The sequence below is a fragment of the Lepisma saccharinum genome, chromosome 28 (genome assembly GCF_977018435.1).
Source record: "Lepisma saccharinum chromosome 28, izLepSacc3.1, whole genome shotgun sequence".
Classification (NCBI taxonomy): Eukaryota; Metazoa; Arthropoda; class Insecta; order Zygentoma; family Lepismatidae; genus Lepisma; species Lepisma saccharinum.
The window spans coordinates 7,676,458-7,697,602 of record NC_139256.1 but is presented as its reverse complement, the minus strand read 5'-3'; the positions used below and the strand labels follow the sequence as shown (position 1 = coordinate 7,697,602).

Sequence of the window (21,145 nt, the reverse complement as noted above, 5' to 3'; positions counted from 1 at the left end):
GTCTGCTCCTGTACTGACAAGGGATCTAAAAAATCCGTCATTGACAAAGGATAAATAAATCCAGCTTTTGAACACCCAGCTTCCATAATGCCAGTGTGAAGGAAAATTAATAAAGGTTTTAAAAATCACGCAAGCTTCCATGATGCTGCCAGTCCTAAGCCTGGATAAAGTGTGACGGGAAGCTATTTACATTTTGTGTCGCAGATTATAACAGATTATTTTGAGGACTGATTATTTCTTCCGAGAAGAAAGAGGTTAGAGAGATTAACACCCCTCGGGGAAAATGAACTGTCCTTACTATGCATTGTGTAAAGGGACAAAGAAAAACGCGGTGAAGTTTTTCGAGCCGTGTTTGTAGAGCCTTTGAGTGAAAGGCCGCGTTGCTTCGCGCGTAGGCAGCAGAAGTTTACATGCAGCAGTTGGCGTCGAGATCTCTGGGTATGGAGAATTCGCGAATTTGATAGTGCTATCGGCAGCAAGTTGCAGTTAGATATTCGTGGACTGTTTTTGTAGATGTCGATTGCCTAGTGAACAGTTAACAGTGACCTGTGTTCCGGACATTTGAACGTTCGCGTGATTGGGAAAAGAGCGCGCGGAATTTTATTCAAATACAAACTGTTTTCTCGTGGCAACTTTTATAGCGCGAGAAGTGAAAAGAACACTGCAAGTGTGTAGTTGTGAATTGAGAATTGCTAATCGAGGTGACGACGTTGATACCAAGTTCGACCTTTGAACTATGAATGCGGCGGTGAATTACTTCGAGGGATAGACGTCGAAGATCTTCGAGGGAAAGAAGAAGCGGCGAAAAGAAGACATCAAGGAGCTTCTGCCAATAGTGTTCCCCCCTTAGTGTCGAGAGCTCTCGAGATGTGTACTTTTATATCGGAAGTATTGATTGCAGTAAAAGTGAAAACGCAGCGCTGAGTAAATTTCGTAAGTAGGTCGACCATATTCTTTTAATTGAGGTTAAAGTGTTAATTTTCTGTTTATTAATCCATGTTACTAACCTAAGATTAATCTAAGGCAACTGGAGGTAATTTTTGTATTAGTTTTAACTATGTAAAACAAAGCCCTCCAGCTTTCCAGGGCAAATTAAAAATGTATTAACCGCTAGTTTATTTGAGAAGTTTGTAATAAAAAAAAAACAGTAAAGAAACCTTGGGTTTTCTTAAGCAGTTTTAAAGTGTAAATTAGAAATGTAAAACCAAAAATATGTTCTAGCGTAAACGAAACTGCGACACAAAAAGCCCAAAAACAACTTTTATCGTTATATGGTGCCCGAAACTCCCGGGAGTTGCCTTAGATTGTCTTGGTTAAAGAAAAAAAATGAAAGGGGTAACAGGCATTGTGTTGCGTCGTTGTCAATGTTTATGTAAACATTGAGTGTTGCAACCTGCGTTCGTGTTTGTCGGCAGCATGGCTCGTACAATACGGAAAGCTCCTTGTTGCGGCAGATTGTTGATTTCAGACGCTGCTGTACAATGTTCAGACTGTAAACAATGGGTGCATAAAGACTGCGTTGAGAAAGATTTTTCCTGCAAGCAGTGCAAGAACGGAGCTGAAAATGAAGTTCATGATAATGAAAAAATAGACGAAAAAGAACAGGGTGTTTCGAAAGGAAGTGACGAATTTGGTGGGGGAAAGAAAAATGATGTCTTGAATTCAATTTTGGCATTTATGGAACAGAGTAGGCTAGCGCAGGAGAACTTATGCCTAAAATGGGAAGAAAATAAGGAACAAGATAAGCTAAAATGGGAGAGATTATACGAAACAATGGAACAAGATAGGTTAGAACGAAGACAGGAAGAGGAAAAAGATAGGCTCCTGCAGGAAGACTTATACAAAAAATTGGAGCAGAAAGAGGAACAGAATAAATTGGAACTCAAGGAAATAATAAATGCTTCCATGCAAAAAATAAATGACAAGATGGAGGGAAGACTAGGCGTTTTGAAAGTGGAAGTCACTATGATAGAAAAAATGAAGGATGTTATGAAGGAAAATAAAGTATCATGTCAAATTCAGGGTGGAATTGATGAAGTAAAAGATGATTGTAATGAGGTCCGTGACAGCAGTGAAAAGATAGAAGATAATTCTGATCAAGTACAAGTGGCTATAGAAAATAAACAAAGAGAGACAGATTGCGAAGTACAGGTTCTAGAGAGACGAGTGTGCGTGTTGGAAATGAAAAAGCAACAAGTTGAAGATGAGTCACTCGGAATACAGCAATCTCAGGAAGTGATAAGTAATGAAGGAAGTTTTCACGAAAAACCTGAGAAAAATGATATGTTTTCTAAACTGAAAGAATGTGTAACTTTAGACATGACGATACCAGAAATGACTCTGATCAGTAAAAGGAAGAAAATAAGAATGAGACCTAGATATAGTTCAGTAAAGAAATTGAAGAAAATGAAGAGAAATAAATTGAAAGCTGCAGAGAAAGTTGAGAAAGCGTCAGTGAAAGTGAAGAAGAAAGTGCGTAAAAGATCTAAGAATGTCAGCGCAGAAAGATCAGACACAAGTATGAAAAAGATGAAACCAGAAAAGAGAGCAATGCATTCATCTGATGAGCATGAAAGAAAGTCCCAAAAGAAACGAGACAAGAAGAATCAGAAGAAAGTAGGGAAGAAAGTTGCTTGTGGTGATTCTCATAGTGAGAAAATTGAACCTATGGAAAATCGGAAACAAAATGAAAAGACTTTAAAGATGAGAGAAAGTTCAAATAGTGTTGACAGATTGTTAGTTTCCCTACTTGAAGAAAGTTGGAAGAGGAGGAAGAAGAAAATTTGAAAAGCAGAGAAAAGAGAAGAGGGAAAAGAAGAGGAATGCGGAAAAGATACATGATAGTGACGACAAACAGGAATATTCAGAAACTGAAGAAACAACAAGGACTGATAAATTTAAAGATGCGAGACATTCTAATTTGTTGGGTAATATAATAAAATGTAATTATTAAGTTAGTAAATTTTAGAGGAAGATCTAATTTTCCATTTCTCTTGATGAACATTTTGAAAATTACTAGTTTATGTAAATTTTGATAAAATGATGGAAATTGTTTAAATGTAAATAAGCTGTTTAAAAAAATGTGTGTATGTTATGAGCCAAGTATATTGAAAATTGAGAAAATGAAAAGAAAAAGTTATTTAATGTCAATTGTTTTGTATAAATTATGTGAAAACTAGTTGTGGTTCGATGAAAAAAAATAATGATGGTTTTAATAAAAGCGCTGGTAACTATTATTGTCAATGAGCAGGTAGATAATGAAAATTTGAATTTGAAAATAACTTTGTAATAAGAGAAAAATGCTAAAGAGTAAGAGAAAAAAAATGGAAGTAAGCCTCAAAATCGTTAAGAACAATGAAGAACAAATGAGAAAGAAGATAGAACATTCATGCTCATAAGAAAGTTATTTGAGGAAATTCTTTGGAAAGCAAGGTTAAATAGCATTAATAGAATGATGAAGTGATGAGAGTTCTTGGACATAGCTATATGAGATAAAAGTCAGTGTGTAGTAAGATATAGTGCGAGGGAGGCACATAAATATAAGGTCGAAGGCGGACCGGAAATGTTGAAAAATATAAGGTCGAAGGCGGACCAGAAATGAAAAATAGTAGGTCGAAGGCGAACCGAAAATTATTGTAGTTACGTAATAAAGAACATGCTGATATTTAAGTGAAAGATTATGTCCAGAATTCTGTTGCAAGTTAAGAAATAGTTTGTTAAAAAGATAAGCGACGTATGGTAAGATGTAATTTCCTAAAATTAGTAATTTGAGCATGCTGATACCTTAAAGAAGAAAAGAAAAGAAAGGTAAAGATCATGACAAGAGAAAGGAGGTTTACTGTTTAAATTTAATGAGTATGATGATATTTTGTAAAGATAGAAATCAAAATACTTTTGTAATATTCTTCACTTACCCGCCTGTACCTGCTCTAGTAAATAATTGAATCACAACATGAAGAAAATTTAAAATTATGGAATTGCAGAAACAGTAAAAGGAGAATTTATGTAAATCAGTTAAAACAATTAGAAAACTTGCAAGACAATTTGTGATTCATTGAAGTTACTTGTAGTAGATTGATAAATTATGTAGTAATGGTTCAAAGTTGATTTTATGTAATGTATGAAGGTATATATGTAATGAAAGGAAATTGAAAAATATGTTTATTATGCTTCAATGTATATAAATTGTGATTGTGTATACTTTCTCGAGAATATTCTTACCATGTGGTTGCAAGAAACGATTGAACAGAATTATTATGTGAAATTGAAGGAAAATCTATGTGCGTATACTGTGTTAAAAGATATTTTGAAATTGTAACCTAAATTTTGAAAGGAAAATTGTATATACGAGGGTTGTACAAATATTCAAGGAGAGGAAAAGACTCTAAAAGACATTAGCTCTCCTTGATCAGTCCATCTAATGTCTCTTCAGGGGAGGGGGCATCTATAACAGATTATTTTGAGGACTGATTATTTCTTCCGAGAAGAAAGAGGTTAGAGAGATTAACACCCCTCGGGGAAAATGAACTGTCCTTACTATGCATTGTGTAAAGGGACAAAGAAAAACGCGGTGAAGTTTTTCGAGCCGTGTTTGTAGAGCCTTTGAGTGAAAGGCCGCGTTGCTTCGCGCGTAGGCAGCAGAAGTTTACATGCAGCAGTTGGCGTCGAGATCTCTGGGTATGGAGAATTCGCGAATTTGATAGTGCTATCGGCAGCAAGTTGCAGTTAGATATTCGTGGACTGTTTTTGTAGATGTCGATTGCCTAGTGAACAGTTGACAGTGACCTGTGTTCCGGACATTTGAACGTTCGCGTGATTGGGAAAAGAGCGCGCGGAATTTTATTCAAATACAAACTGTTTTCTCGTGGCAACTTTTATAGCGCGAGAAGTGAAAAGAACACTGCAAGTGTGTAGTTGTGAATTGAGAATTGCTAATCGAGGTGACGACGTTGATACCAAGTTCGACCTTTGAACTATGAATGCGGCGGTGAATTACTTCGAGGGATAGACGTCGAAGATCTTCGAGGGAAAGAAGAAGCGGCGAAAAGAAGACATCAAGGAGCTTCTGCCAATAGTGTTCCCCCCTTAGTGTCGAGAGCTCTCGAGATGTGTACTTTTATATCGGAAGTATTGATTGCAGTAAAAGTGAAAACGCAGCGCTGAGTAAATTTCGTAAGTAGGTCGACCATATTCTTTTAATTGAGGTTAAAGTGTTAATTTTCTGTTTATTAATCCATGTTACTAACCTAAGATTAATCTAAGGCAACTGGAGGTAATTTTTGTATTAGTTTTAACTATGTAAAACAAAGCCCTCCAGCTTTCCAGGGCAAATTAAAAATGTATTAACCGCTAGTTTATTTGAGAAGTTTGTAATAAAAAAAAACAGTAAAGAAACCTTGGGTTTTCTTAAGCAGTTTTAAAGTGTAAATTAGAAATGTAAAACCAAAAATATGTTCTAGCGTAAACGAAACTGCGACACAAAAAGCCCAAAAACAACTTTTATCGTTATATGGTGCCCGAAACTCCCGGGAGTTGCCTTAGATTGTCTTGGTTAAAGAAAAAAAATGAAAGGGGTAACAGGCATTGTGTTGCGTCGTTGTCAATGTTTATGTAAACATTGAGTGTTGCAACCTGCGTTCGTGTTTGTCGGCAGCATGGCTCGTACAATACGGAAAGCTCCTTGTTGCGGCAGATTGTTGATTTCAGACGCTGCTGTACAATGTTCAGACTGTAAACAATGGGTGCATAAAGACTGCGTTGAGAAAGATTTTTCCTGCAAGCAGTGCAAGAACGGAGCTGAAAATGAAGTTCATGATAATGAAAAAATAGACGAAAAAGAACAGGGTGTTTCGAAAGGAAGTGACGAATTTGGTGGGGGAAAGAAAAATGATGTCTTGAATTCAATTTTGGCATTTATGGAACAGAGTAGGCTAGCGCAGGAGAACTTATGCCTAAAATGGGAAGAAAATAAGGAACAAGATAAGCTAAAATGGGAGAGATTATACGAAACAATGGAACAAGATAGGTTAGAACGAAGACAGGAAGAGGAAAAAGATAGGCTCCTGCAGGAAGACTTATACAAAAAATTGGAGCAGAAAGAGGAACAGAATAAATTGGAACTCAAGGAAATAATAAATGCTTCCATGCAAAAAATAAATGACAAGATGGAGGGAAGACTAGGCGTTTTGAAAGTGGAAGTCACTATGATAGAAAAAATGAAGGATGTTATGAAGGAAAATAAAGTATCATGTCAAATTCAGGGTGGAATTGATGAAGTAAAAGATGATTGTAATGAGGTCCGTGACAGCAGTGAAAAGATAGAAGATAATTCTGATCAAGTACAAGTGGCTATAGAAAATAAACAAAGAGAGACAGATTGCGAAGTACAGGTTCTAGAGAGACGAGTGTGCGTGTTGGAAATGAAAAAGCAACAAGTTGAAGATGAGTCACTCGGAATACAGCAATCTCAGGAAGTGATAAGTAATGAAGGAAGTTTTCACGAAAAACCTGAGAAAAATGATATGTTTTCTAAACTGAAAGAATGTGTAACTTTAGACATGACGATACCAGAAATGACTCTGATCAGTAAAAGGAAGAAAATAAGAATGAGACCTAGATATAGTTCAGTAAAGAAATTGAAGAAAATGAAGAGAAATAAATTGAAAGCTGCAGAGAAAGTTGAGAAAGCGTCAGTGAAAGTGAAGAAGAAAGTGCGTAAAAGATCTAAGAATGTCAGCGCAGAAAGATCAGACACAAGTATGAAAAAGATGAAACCAGAAAAGAGAGCAATGCATTCATCTGATGAGCATGAAAGAAAGTCCCAAAAGAAACGAGACAAGAAGAATCAGAAGAAAGTAGGGAAGAAAGTTGCTTGTGGTGATTCTCATAGTGAGAAAATTGAACCTATGGAAAATCGGAAACAAAATGAAAAGACTTTAAAGATGAGAGAAAGTTCAAATAGTGTTGACAGATTGTTAGTTTCCCTACTTGAAGAAAGTTGGAAGAGGAGGAAGAAGAAAATTTGAAAAGCAGAGAAAAGAGAAGAGGGAAAAGAAGAGGAATGCGGAAAAGATACATGATAGTGACGACAAACAGGAATATTCAGAAACTGAAGAAACAACAAGGACTGATAAATTTAAAGATGCGAGACATTCTAATTTGTTGGGTAATATAATAAAATGTAATTATTAAGTTAGTAAATTTTAGAGGAAGATCTAATTTTCCATTTCTCTTGATGAACATTTTGAAAATTACTAGTTTATGTAAATTTTGATAAACTGATGGAAATTGTTTAAATGTAAATAAGCTGTTTAAAAAAATGTGTGTATGTTATGAGCCAAGTATATTGAAAATTGAGAAAATGAAAAGAAAAAGTTATTTAATGTCAATTGTTTTGTATAAATTATGTGAAAACTAGTTGTGGTTCGATGAAAAAAAATAATGATGGTTTTAATAAAAGCGCTGGTAACTATTATTGTCAATGAGCAGGTAGATAATGAAAATTTGAATTTGAAAATAACTTTGTAATAAGAGAAAAATGCTAAAGAGTAAGAGAAAAAAATGGAAGTAAGCCTCAAAATCGTTAAGAACAATGAAGAACAAATGAGAAAGAAGATAGAACATTCATGCTCATAAGAAAGTTATTTGAGGAAATTCTTTGGAAAGCAAGGTTAAATAGCATTAATAGAATGATGAAGTGATGAGAGTTCTTGGACATAGCTATATGAGATAAAAGTCAGTGTGTAGTAAGATATAGTGCGAGGGAGGCACATAAATATAAGGTCGAAGGCGGACCGGAAATGTTGAAAAATATAAGGTCGAAGGCGGACCAGAAATGAAAAATAGTAGGTCGAAGGCGAACCGAAAATTATTGTAGTTACGTAATAAAGAACATGCTGATATTTAAGTGAAAGATTATGTCCAGAATTCTGTTGCAAGTTAAGAAATAGTTTGTTAAAAAGATAAGCGACGTATGGTAAGATGTAATTTCCTAAAATTAGTAATTTGAGCATGCTGATACCTTAAAGAAGAAAAGAAAAGAAAGGTAAAGATCATGACAAGAGAAAGGAGGTTTACTGTTTAAATTTAATGAGTATGATGATATTTTGTAAAGATAGAAATCAAAATACTTTTGTAATATTCTTCACTTACCCGCCTGTACCTGCTCTAGTAAATAATTGAATCACAACATGAAGAAAATTTAAAATTATGGAATTGCAGAAACAGTAAAAGGAGAATTTATGTAAATCAGTTAAAACAATTAGAAAACTTGCAAGACAATTTGTGATTCATTGAAGTTACTTGTAGTAGATTGATAAATTATGTAGTAATGGTTCAAAGTTGATTTTATGTAATGTATGAAGGTATATATGTAATGAAAGGAAATTGAAAAATATGTTTATTATGCTTCAATGTATATAAATTGTGATTGTGTATACTTTCTCGAGAATATTCTTACCATGTGGTTGCAAGAAACGATTGAACAGAATTATTATGTGAAATTGAAGGAAAATCTATGTGCGTATACTGTGTTAAAAGATATTTTGAAATTGTAACCTAAATTTTGAAAGGAAAATTGTATATACGAGGGTTGTACAAATATTCAAGGAGAGGAAAAGACTCTAAAAGACATTAGCTCTCCTTGATCAGTCCATCTAATGTCTCTTCAGGGGAGGGGGCATCTATAACAGATTATTTTGAGGACTGATTATTTCTTCCGAGAAGAAAGAGGTTAGAGAGATTAACACCCCTCGGGGAAAATGAACTGTCCTTACTATGCATTGTGTAAAGGGACAAAGAAAAACGCGGTGAAGTTTTTCGAGCCGTGTTTGTAGAGCCTTTGAGTGAAAGGCCGCGTTGCTTCGCGCGTAGGCAGCAGAAGTTTACATGCAGCAGTTGGCGTCGAGATCTCTGGGTATGGAGAATTCGCGAATTTGATAGTGCTATCGGCAGCAAGTTGCAGTTAGATATTCGTGGACTGTTTTTGTAGATGTCGATTGCCTAGTGAACAGTTAACAGTGACCTGTGTTCCGGACATTTGAACGTTCGCGTGATTGGGAAAAGAGCGCGCGGAATTTTATTCAAATACAAACTGTTTTCTCGTGGCAACTTTTATAGCGCGAGAAGTGAAAAGAACACTGCAAGTGTGTAGTTGTGAATTGAGAATTGCTAATCGAGGTGACGACGTTGATACCAAGTTCGACCTTTGAACTATGAATGCGGCGGTGAATTACTTCGAGGGATAGACGTCGAAGATCTTCGAGGGAAAGAAGAAGCGGCGAAAAGAAGACATCAAGGAGCTTCTGCCAATAGTGTTCCCCCCTTAGTGTCGAGAGCTCTCGAGATGTGTACTTTTATATCGGAAGTATTGATTGCAGTAAAAGTGAAAACGCAGCGCTGAGTAAATTTCGTAAGTAGGTCGACCATATTCTTTTAATTGAGGTTAAAGTGTTAATTTTCTGTTTATTAATCCATGTTACTAACCTAAGATTAATCTAAGGCAACTGGAGGTAATTTTTGTATTAGTTTTAACTATGTAAAACAAAGCCCTCCAGCTTTCCAGGGCAAATTAAAAATGTATTAACCGCTAGTTTATTTGAGAAGTTTGTAATAAAAAAAACAGTAAAGAAACCTTGGGTTTTCTTAAGCAGTTTTAAAGTGTAAATTAGAAATGTAAAACCAAAAATATGTTCTAGCGTAAACGAAACTGCGACACAAAAAGCCCAAAAACAACTTTTATCGTTATAAGATGACGGTGTCGCAACTGTCATGGAATATATTTTCCATACAGTGTCGCATATGACGGCAGAAATGCTAGTGTCGCTAAAGTTGTGGATTCCATCTCAACGTTATCCCTCCATCTTGGCCTTCCTACTGGTCTGTTACCATCAGAAGCGTAGCAAGGGTTGGGCGAGGTGTGCGAGGCGGGCCTCGCTCCTGAAAGGGCTTCTCGCTACCAGGTTTATACGAAAAAAATATATAATAATTAGAATTGAGAAAAAATATGTAAAAAAAGTTATATTGTTCGCCCGGCAATAAAAGTAATACTGAATACGTTACATGTTTAGCATTTGAGAAGCCACGTCTCTATAAACAAACTAAGAACACAATAATTTTCCGTTTTATCAATTCTCTGTTTATCATTCATTCGTTTTATGCGCTTGGAAGCAATGTTGGAAACCTTTGAACATAAAACGGGCCGGTTTCTGTCTCCGACGGTATGATTCGTTTAAGCTTGACGACAGAATTTGAAACACACACACACACATAGGGTTACTAAAAATTTAAATTCACGAAAGATTTTACTGCAGTATGTTATACGTATATTTATCTGAATTCTGATATCATGAAAGTCAAACGAAAGAATAGTCTTACTTATTGTTACAAACTTGCAGGCCACAGCGGTAGATGTCGCAATGCATTGAAATCCAAACCTTACGCGGCACGGCGACAACGAAACACGGAAAAAATCCAACAATTTTTCTTTGTTCTGGAGTTCAGTTAAACACAAGCGTTATTGCGATTGTTGTAACTGTAAGATCTTCACTGCTGACATATTTTGAAGCCTTGAAGCCAGACACAGCAACGCACACAGAATGTTGTGCACGGCAACAAGCGGTTCTTAGCGTTGCTCGCTTTATTAACTCTCCACCGTGTTTAGTGTTCGGTATTGATATTACAGTAATGTCGGGTAGAGATGGCGATGTGGGAAGAAAATTCCCCTCCGGTGCGTCTAAGAGAAAAAGAAACGTTGAAATAACAAAACAGAATAAAAGTTCATGTAGTTCACTGATGAAATATCTGAAAACAAATGCAGGGAAAGTGTTGCAAGTGATGTTAATGAAATACATGAAGATGAGTGTCAACCGATACATTCAGAGGATGGTGGATGTGTAGATCATGGTGTAAGTGAATTACATTGTGTTACTGCCATAGAAGATAATTCGAGTTCCTGTTCGTCAGTAAGCAAAGACTTAGCGGATCCAAGTTTCAAAGATCCAGGGAAGTGGATATTACCTGTAAGTGATCAACAGCGCTGCGAAATAGTAGGAACGGTCCATTGCGCCCTTTGCTGAGTGACGAACAGTACCCAAAGGATGATCAAAGTAGACATTTTAGCAATTTTAACTATCACAGAATAATGAAAAATGGCGAGAACTTGAACAGACGTTGGTTACTATATTCCGTCTCTAACACTTGCGTTTATTGTTTTTCATGTAGATTATTATCTGTAACACAGACCTCCCTAGTGCTAAGCGGATGTCATGACTGGAAACATATGAGCAGTGTGTTACAGAAACATGAAAACTGGAAGTCACATCAACTCCATGTTAAAGTAGCTTGAATTAGAACAGCGTTTGTTAGAAGGGAGTTTTATTGACCATGTGACATAGTCACATATTCAGGAAGCTAAAAAAACTCGCCATGCTATCGATAGAGAACGATATAGCCTCAACTCTGGACTATTCAGAAATTGTGAGCGAATTCAGCTCCAGGAAGAGCAGAAAACGACATTTTTAGGGTGAGTAAAATAAAATAATATTTTTACTTTCACAAGTTTATTATTATTATTATTATTACTATTGTTGTTAAAATTTTGCTAACATATGACTGGAGATTTTGTATCGAACAACACTGTGTTTCAAATTTAGAAAACGGAAGGGGGCCTCAATTTTAATCTCGCCCAGGGCCTCGCGATATGTTGCCGCCACTGGTTGCCATCAGGTTTCCCAACAAGAATCCAGTAAACTCCTCTTTCCTCTCCCAATCATGCCACATGGCCTGCCCACCTAAGTCGTCTTGATGTAATTATTCTAATAATATCTGTACATGAATACAAACTAAGCATTTCTAAATTACGTAACCTTCCCCACTCATATGTCTCCTCATTCCTTTTTCGCCCAAATATTTTTCTAAGGATTTTTATTTTCAATGATAGAACTCAATCTATTTGTAATAGTAGTTGTACAACATCAACATTTTTCTTATGAAGAGAATTACACGTAGTACTCTTCGAGATACAACTTAATTGAAATAGAACTGGGGTCATTCTGTAATCAAAAACGTTCCTGCCCCACTTTCAGAGATTATATTGAGCAACTCTACCACTGCACGGACCCGTTACTGTAAATTAGGAAAGTGTCTAAGCATCACATGGCTTCAGGCCGGCGTAGATATCCCCTAGAAGTATAGTTGTAGTTGTAGAGCAGTGGTTCTCAGCCTCTGTCGGTAAATTCGTTTTCCACAACTCGATGCCCCAGTACCAATAATACCAACGGTTTTACTCGTAAATAGCTTACCATTTTTTTAACTTTATACATTAATTAATATGTATCATTAAAATTTAATATTAATAAATAAATTATGGAGTGCATTAGTTTGATTATTTCAAGACTTGTTGACAAATTTACTGATTCCTAAGACACCTAAAACTCAGAAATATAAGAGCAGTCCATTATGTAGAATGTGTGATTTGTATAATAAACTTTCAATTAATAACCAGAACTTAGATTTCTCATTGCCTTTCAAAAATTACAAAAAAATGATTGAATCAAAAGTATAATAACAAATATATTGTAATTATTTGGTAGAACTATCTTATCTTCTAGTTTATTCTACAATGATATACAAATACTATATTCAATATATGTAATTATACTAATTTGTACTTGTATGGTGAAATTCAACTGAAAGATACCGATTGTTAAGTTGATTATTTGCGATTATGTAATTGATTACTTGTACTATCGGTCTATGTATGTTTGTATGTATGCTAATTGTATTTGTTCTGTTTAGGTTTTTTTGTGTGTATGTGTTTATATTATAAACTTATCTTTTGTAAGATTGTTTATCTGCCTTCTGTAATTGGAGGATTTACCTCTGTTGAGGCAGTAATTGAATAAATAAATAAATAAATATAAAATTTGATTTAAATTAATTGACTGGATCTAATTAAACCTTTTAGTTTCCTCTGGCCAGTATCATTAAATTAATTTGGTAAGTGATGAATTTCATTGGTATGTTCCATTTCGGACACAAAAAATTCCAAATACAGTAAAACCTCGTCAATCCAGACTAAGTTGACCGGTTTAACGAAAGTCCGGATTAATTGAAATAACCTAAAAGAACAGTAGAAAGTGCATTAAAACTCCGTTTATACCAACAAAACACGTTTATTATGGTGTATTTAAAGGGCATAGGGCCAAATACACTATACAGTACAGTACAAAGTCTGCGGAAAACAGAATTTCATCAGTGATTGACTGCCCTTTTTCTTTGGGAAGTTCTCTTGTTGACTTCTAGCCACATTTAAAACCTTGCATTTTGCTTTTTTTTTTTTGGTGCGGGGGCTCTTGATAGTCCGGCTTATCGGGATCCGGATTAACGAGGTTTTACTGTATTTTCAATTCAATGTATTTGAATGTTTAATGAAAATTGCTGCGCAAACTAAATTGACTGTGGCGTGGCGTCCGTCCGTCAACCTCCAAACCTGGAGGCGGTTAGATATTTTGATCGCTCACCGCCACTGTGACGAAAGCGTTTCATGTTATCATAGTCGAATTCGAAACGTGAACGTGAGGTCATCTTCTCAGGTCGTTGCCAGCTCGGACTGCAAGATGCTTCACCCTTTCGGCCCCAACTCGAGAACGGTCACACAATTGTAATTCAAATTTGGAGGCTGAACGGGTGACAGTCCCTTCTCAGCAGCTTTGATTTGTTGTCAGCTCGGGCTGCAAGTCTCAAACTTTAGGAGAACCTAAAGAAACACTGTTTTAGAGCTTACCTTGCACTCGACGACCAGCGCCGAGAGTCCTAGCTTCTCCCTGAGTGACGAGGGCAGGCAGCCGAAGAACCACTTGGCCACCGGCGACAAAAGGTCAGGGTTTACATCACCTGGGTCTTGAGGTTTCGTGAAGAAGCTCACAACGAGACCGATGACGACAGTGGTCACCAGCCCCAGCGGCGTGTAGTACAAGTAAGAGAGGTTGTAGATTGGCAATGCGTCCCTAGGAAAATAAGACATAGTCTTGTTATCATTGTAACCATTTCATTCACGTTTACAATTACCTTGCTCAAAAAGTAACTCGTTTACAGTTATTATTCTTAAAAAAATAACTGAAACTGAGTTATTTTTAACTTTTAAGTAGGTAGATGTCCAAATTGTACACAAGTGGGTAGTGGGGTGTAATATATGTAATTTTACATTATTTGTAGGGTTGTAAGATTGCGAATAATGAAAATATCTAAATTTGAAACTTTTTAAGGACATTTTTATAATTTTCCTTTTTCCTTCTATTTTTTAGGGACAATTCCTTATTTTTTATATTTTTTTACTTTTCCTTCCAAACAGAATACACAATAGTTACTGAAAAGTAGCATATGTATTAAACAAATGTACGAGATTTATATTTAATCATTACTAATTAAATGGTAACACATGAACATGAATTTGAGGCTACAAAAAAATATAGAAAACAGATACAGGGCTATAATTTGTGAATATCACTACAGTTCACCTTAAGAAAACTTGTCAGATAAGGACAAGAGCATTTACACTACTAACCACGTCCAATAACTCTAATAGCTTTTTGACACGTTCCTGTTCTTTCTTGTATTCCATTTCGAAGAAATGTCTTACGACATAAATCTCCGTTAATATCAGACATTTTCTTCCGAATTGTGTCTTTAAATCACTAATGGTTCCGGGTTTGTTGAGATACACAAGATCTTTAAGAACAACCCACCCAAAAGGAAATAGGACAGCGTTAGGTCCGGCGATCGATGTGGCCACTTAACTATACGGGCCATTTTACTTCAGGGCATGTGGAAAACAAAGCTTACTGACTCAGTACGTCAGTTACAATTGGAGAATTTCTAACATATTCACTTTATAATTCACTGGTAAGAAAATGGCGTTATTTCTATTGGCAGTGTTGGCAATATCTTGAAAATGAGAGTTACTATTGCAAATTAAGGTGAACATGTCACGTACTCGCTTGTAGCAGGCGCTGGCGTCACGTACGACGCGTTGCAGAGGCAGCCCTCGACAGAAACAGGCTTCTGGGGGTAGACGATGAGTCCCGTTGACGTGGCTACCTGAGTCCCAACTCCGATCCAGAAGACGAACACCAACCCCACAACCCCTCCTGCAACGGCTCCCTGGAAAGCAATGTTAAAGTACGTTAAGTACAAAAAATACTGCATTATGTTATTTTACTACATCCTTCTCATATAAAAATTATTATTTACATACTGAGTAAGTGAAATGAAATGCATGGTATTTTGTTATTGTTATAATGATAATAATAATAATAATTACTAGTAGTACTACTTTACAAATCATAAAATTCAAATCGAATTGAACATACTTTGGCGTTGTACATAAGTTCAGACTCGTCTACTATTTAGACAGAAATTAGATTCTCGTTGCTTCCTTTAAATAAACATATATCACTTTGTTGATGAACAGTTCTCTGCCTTTTTGTACTTTTTCACGATGGCACAGATGTCAATCGGAGTCAAAGACCACTTAATTCACTGTCCTTCTTGGAACCTCTGATCCATGTATTTACGTGCCGAAGGGTATTGTAAAATAATAATAATAATATTAATAATAATAATAGTTGCTGTAACTTACGGCCTGCAAGTCACAGAAAACAATATTTTTCATTATAAAATATCTCTACAATTTCACCATTCAAATTATATTAACTCTTTCCAAAAATATCACGAGGGGGACGAGGGCGCCCTTGCATGGACGTATACTCTGTCCCAAGGAGTCTGCGGAGCAAGCGAACGAAAACAAGTCTTTTGCGCAGGTAGTGACTCGAGAGGGCTCGGCCAATGGACACGTGAGAGGTAAAGGAATTTCACGGAGGGCTGCAGGTACCAGCCGTTTGCAGCAGCGCACACTGTTTTGCTCCAGGCGCGGCGTTGCTCCACAGACTCCTGGGGCATAGTAAAATAAAAAAATATTGAGCCCTCTGCTTACGTGCTTGTAAAATTGTATTCCGTAGGTGGAGAAAGGCAAATATACCTCATTGGAAAGCTTCAAGTGTCTATTTTTTAATAAGCGTCATCTGAAAATTATTCTTCATTGCATTTTCTTATTATAATGAAAAATTTACTAAAAAGTGTAGGTTTTCTTCCATTTTGCAAGAACGGGGAACTTAACATCATACAGTTCATAATCAACTATTGATATAAAATTGAGATTTTTTGTACTTAAAGACTGATTATTTTGGCACCTCTATCGAAAAAGTCAAATGAAGATCTTCACTAGATTCTTCAAAAATTGAAATTTTAGGGAAACGTGCAATTTTGAAATGCATAATTGCAAATTCAATGAAATTGTAAATAGCCGTTCATGTGACATATTTGACGTATGTATCTCAAGTGTGACCACAGATATAAATTATTATTGACTACTCCTAATATGGAAAACGCGCGGATGACGTATGGCGAAATGCGGCCAATCTCAGACTCCACGGCTACAGGTGATTTACACAGCGTTGCCGCCTCGCTACACAGCCTGCGGGAATATTGGAAGTGCGTTCCGTTGGTCCTATCCAAAGCATTGTAGCAGTGTTAAATAATGAATAGACAATTCGTCATATTATGAATGAAATACATTTTCTTTGTATACTTTAGTTTTTGTTACATTTTCTAGCTTTTTTCCAATCTTTATTCGAACGTCATTTCCTCCGTATATGTATCATTTTAAGTCGCTCATTTCAACAGAGTAAGTGCACCGAAGAGCACGATTTGATGAAGGCGATAAAAGATCTTAACAAATATTCGAACCCGTGACTTCTGGCTACGCAGTCTCCTCTGTATTAAAAAAATAACGTGCCTGCGATGTAAAGCAACTTCATAACAAAGGAAAACAGGAAAGGAAAAGTGCATGTAAGGGATCTTATGTATGTGTGCGAGCAGGGGCGCCGACTTGTCAAAATTATTGGGGGGGCTCTGATCACTGAAATAAATTAATGAATGACTCACTCTCTCCCTTTTTTAAGTTTTGATCTCAGTGTTCGGAATGTCATAAAAGCCTATGAATTCCTCAAAAATATCAAAATTCTTATTCACAGTTCTAATGCAGAATATTACGAGGGGCGTATCATAAAGAATAACACTTTATTGTATTCGATACATACAGACATAGATACATTTAATCGGCTATATGCACTTTCTCAACATAGTCCCCCTGGAGCTGTAGACACTTACGCCAGCGGTGTGGAAGTCGTTCGAGACCATTTTGAAACCAGTTCTTTGGAGTTGTTTGCACCCATCGCTGGACAGCCTCATGGAGTTGAAATGGTGACCACGCAGGAGCTTCTTCATGGCGCCAAACAAGTGAAAATCGGAAGGTGCCAAATCGGGAGAGTATGCTGGATGTGGTAACACCTTGAAACCCAGTCGGTCAATAGCAGCTGTTGTTTCACGACTGGTGTGCGGCCGGGCATTGTCATGTTGGAGAAGCACACCTTTGCCCCATTTGCCTTGCCTCTTCTCTTGAATTGCACGACGCAACCGCGTCAGTGTTGCCACGTAGACTGCACTGTTAATGGTGGTTCCCCTCGGTAGCCAATCAATGAGGATGATGCCATCACTATCCCAAAACACAGTGGCCATTTGTTTCCCAGCCGTGGGCCCTTATGTTTCCACTGCATGGATTGGGATTTGGTTTCCGGTTCGTGGTAATGCAGCCACACTTCATCACCTGTCACAAGCTTCCCCATGAAATCAGCTGGATTCTGGTCGTAAAGTTCCAAAAGCTCCCTGGAAATGTCTACGCGTTGTTGTTTGTGGCATGCGTTAAGACATTTCGGTGCCCACCGAGCTGACACTTTACCCATTTTCAAGTCACTGAGCACAATGCGTTGCAGGGTTCGTCTGCTTAATCCCGTAATCCTCTCCAGTTCCGTAAACGTCACACGCCTGTTCTCCAGTATGACATTTTCCACACGCGCGATGTTTGCGTCTGTTTTCACACTCACATGTCGCCCTGGACTCTTTCCCTTCTCCGTCGACGTTTGACCGTTTTTCCAGCCAGTTACCCAATTATACACCGTTTTCCGTGACACTGCATAGTCGCCACACACAGCCACTAACCGTCTATGGATACGTGCCGTTGTTTCCCCTTCCTTCCACAAAAACCAACTCGTCCATCGTTGACCACGTTCATCTTGTTCCATGTTGTCCGCAACAGCACTCGTGACGTTGTGCTTCGACGGCTGCACAGGCCACAGACTACGCACTGTCACACGGTGCTGCCACCTGGCGGTAGACAAGGTACCTATGCGCCCATCCTGCGCAGTGCGTGGAATTACGCCATTTCATTTTGCATTAAAACAATAAAGTGTAATTCTTTATGATACGCCCCTCGTAATATTGTCCACGAATGGATATTTCACAAGTTTCGTCAACCATAATAGCAAAATATTCCCGACTTTTAATATCTGCTACCACGGAGCGCAAAGCAGATCTCCCTAATATATCAATGATCTCCATCTGAATGTCATGTTAGAGCCATTTGTAGCCCAAAAGTCTCATCCACTACCCTAGTTCATGCACATCGTCTTTTGAAACTCTTTTTAGTAAAAAAATTAACAATACTCATAATTATATACTTAGTATATAGTAATAAGTCATGTGTTTTCCTGTCTCTGGTCATAGCCCCCCCCCCCAAAGTTGATGGTTTAGCGGTCTCAGCCCCCCAAATTGATGGTCTAGAACATTTCAAATGTGTATTTAAAGTTAAGTTCATGTGGCACAATTCTGAGTAAACTTTTAATAGAAGCAAAATAATACATTAGATCCTCTAAAGCAAAATTATTTGGGGGCTCTGCCCCCACATCGTTAACATTGGGGGGGGGGGGGGCTCGAGCTCCCCCCCCAAGCCCCATGGAGTCGGCGCCTATGTGTGCGAGTTCAGGCAATAATTCATGGTAGGAACACAAGAGTGATAAAAGAAAATTTGCATTCGTCAATTACAGTATCTGAACAATGCTTCCCTGTGCACAACAATTCGCTTTGTAACCAAAACTTTTGGCTTACTTTCCGTGTCAAAGCTGCTGGCTGAACGGCTGAACACAAGAGTTTAAAGAGCTGCCGACGACGTGTGGCAACAAAGCGCACTTCGTCGTAGCAACGAGAAGAAAAACGCGCGAGAAAAACAATTCTGTCTGTCGTTTTCAATTCGCAGAATATGAAAAGATAAGGCATGGAAATTTGATATTTATTCCATGCTCATCATTTGGATATGCTTTGCATCGCCATTGGGCTAACCCGTTATCGAGATTTCAACACTGTTATTAAACATTAATTGTGGCTGTTCCACAAATGATAGCAACATTATATATGGCTGAGATATTTCCACATAAACAAGCTTCAATCACAAGAAATGTCATATTTTTACGACTGGTTTACAAGAAGCTACACACAATTGAATTCGACTTACATAAAAAAACACACGAGAAAACTACACTTTTATGAACATTTTTGTTTGAATAGAGAACAGACAGAGCTAAAATCAATTTGTCTTGCTTTTGTCTAAAAGCAGACACTTCTGGCTTGTCAACTAGATATATTTGACTTCTTTCCTCCCACGGAGTACAATTTTACAAGCACGTAAACAGAGGAGTCAATATTTTTGTCACGGATAGTAGGCAGATAGGAAGGAGGATTTAACCTAATAGTTTTCTATACAGGCACGTAGCCAGCGGGCTGAAGCCCTCTCCTAAATACTACAGATATCTAATTTAAATAGTGTATAGTGGTAATTAATTTTACTTCCTTATCAGTATTAAACATCTTGTATAATAATTTGTAATATACTGATAAATATATCTGCTCCACTTTTTCGCCTTTAGATGGCGGCTGGTGATAAGGGATGAGCCCCGCCCCCGAAATAAAATTCTGGCTACGAGCCTATTTATGTCATAATAATAACAAGTTTTTTAATAATAATATAATATATAATAATTATAATAAACATTAATTTTAAATTTAGTATATATCCCAACGGATACAACAACCGGTTGTGATCTACAAGCAAAGTTTTTAAAAACCTAATTTGAAGGTTTTTAAAATTTTAAAGTAAAACTTTCTCGAAGCCACGCAAAATTTCCGCGGGGGAGTCATGTAGTAGTTAATTGGGGCCAGTGCTCGCTGGGCCCTCCTTAACGACGACACTAATAAATTGAACGGGATCATGTCCGCGGACTAAACACGAGAGAATATTATTGAAATTTTCAATGCTTACATTGAGTTTTAATTGCTGAAGGATCGTTCGTGGCGTAAGGGGCAAGACCTTCGGAGGCATCCAAATGTGAATCTCACTTCCACCTGGACTAAATTTTTGTAAACTAATAAGGTTCTAGCTTCTGAACAGTATAAACCTGTGTGGCTTTTGTTGGTGTCCTGGCCATTCGTGCTGTCCATTTCATATTATCACCATTCATCCTCGTCGTCGCGATTAGCGAAAAGTGGCAGAAATGTGACATAAAATAATTTAATCAAGCAATCAAACATTTATTTATTTATTTATTTAATTATTCGTTTGCTTCCTACAGAGAGAATCTCCAATTACAGGAAAGCTTACATAATTCAAATAATAACCATATAAGAGTGTAGATTACATATAAACACACACGCAAGATAATAAGTGAATTACTACAGGAAAGAACCATATATATATCCAACCATATACATAAATATTCATTGTTCAAAACATAGCCTTTACATAGTATTGAACGAAAATAATAATAATAATAAAAATAGCATAGAAGGTAAAATAATTTCAGAACAATGGAAAAATGCACAGTAGAATGGATTCACATACATATGTATATCTAGTCTTTTTCAAAAATTGGTTTTAGTGTTTTTAGATACAAGGAAAGTGGCAGATTAAAATCCAGATTTTCGTGATTTGTAGAAATATTATTATATGCAGAACAACATGGAAGCCCTTTCAAAACCAGGAGTTGATGATGGACAATGTGAGAAAAAGCACCATGCCACCAAATTTTAGACTACATTAAATGTCCGTGAAAGTAGACCTTAACAAAGAAAAATCAGATGTTATTGATACCATGTGCGAAAACAGGGGAAACTAAGAAAATAAAGGCCTTTGGATACGTAG

The 21,145-nt window shown here is 36.9% G+C and overlaps 1 protein-coding gene across 1 annotated transcript in view; it reads right to left on the bottom strand.

Annotated features, from left to right (window-relative positions):
* Window positions 1-21,145, bottom strand: part of LOC145980642 (sodium-coupled monocarboxylate transporter 1-like) — a 61,751-nt gene that overhangs the window by 13,675 nt on the left and 26,931 nt on the right. The window contains exons 13-14 of the mRNA XM_083113677.1: window positions 14,993-15,159; window positions 13,784-14,006 (exon numbers count right to left, since the gene is read on the bottom strand). Coding sequence (XP_082969803.1) covers window positions 13,784-14,006; window positions 14,993-15,159 — 390 coding nt within the window. The remainder of the gene's footprint in view (window positions 1-13,783; window positions 14,007-14,992; window positions 15,160-21,145) is intronic.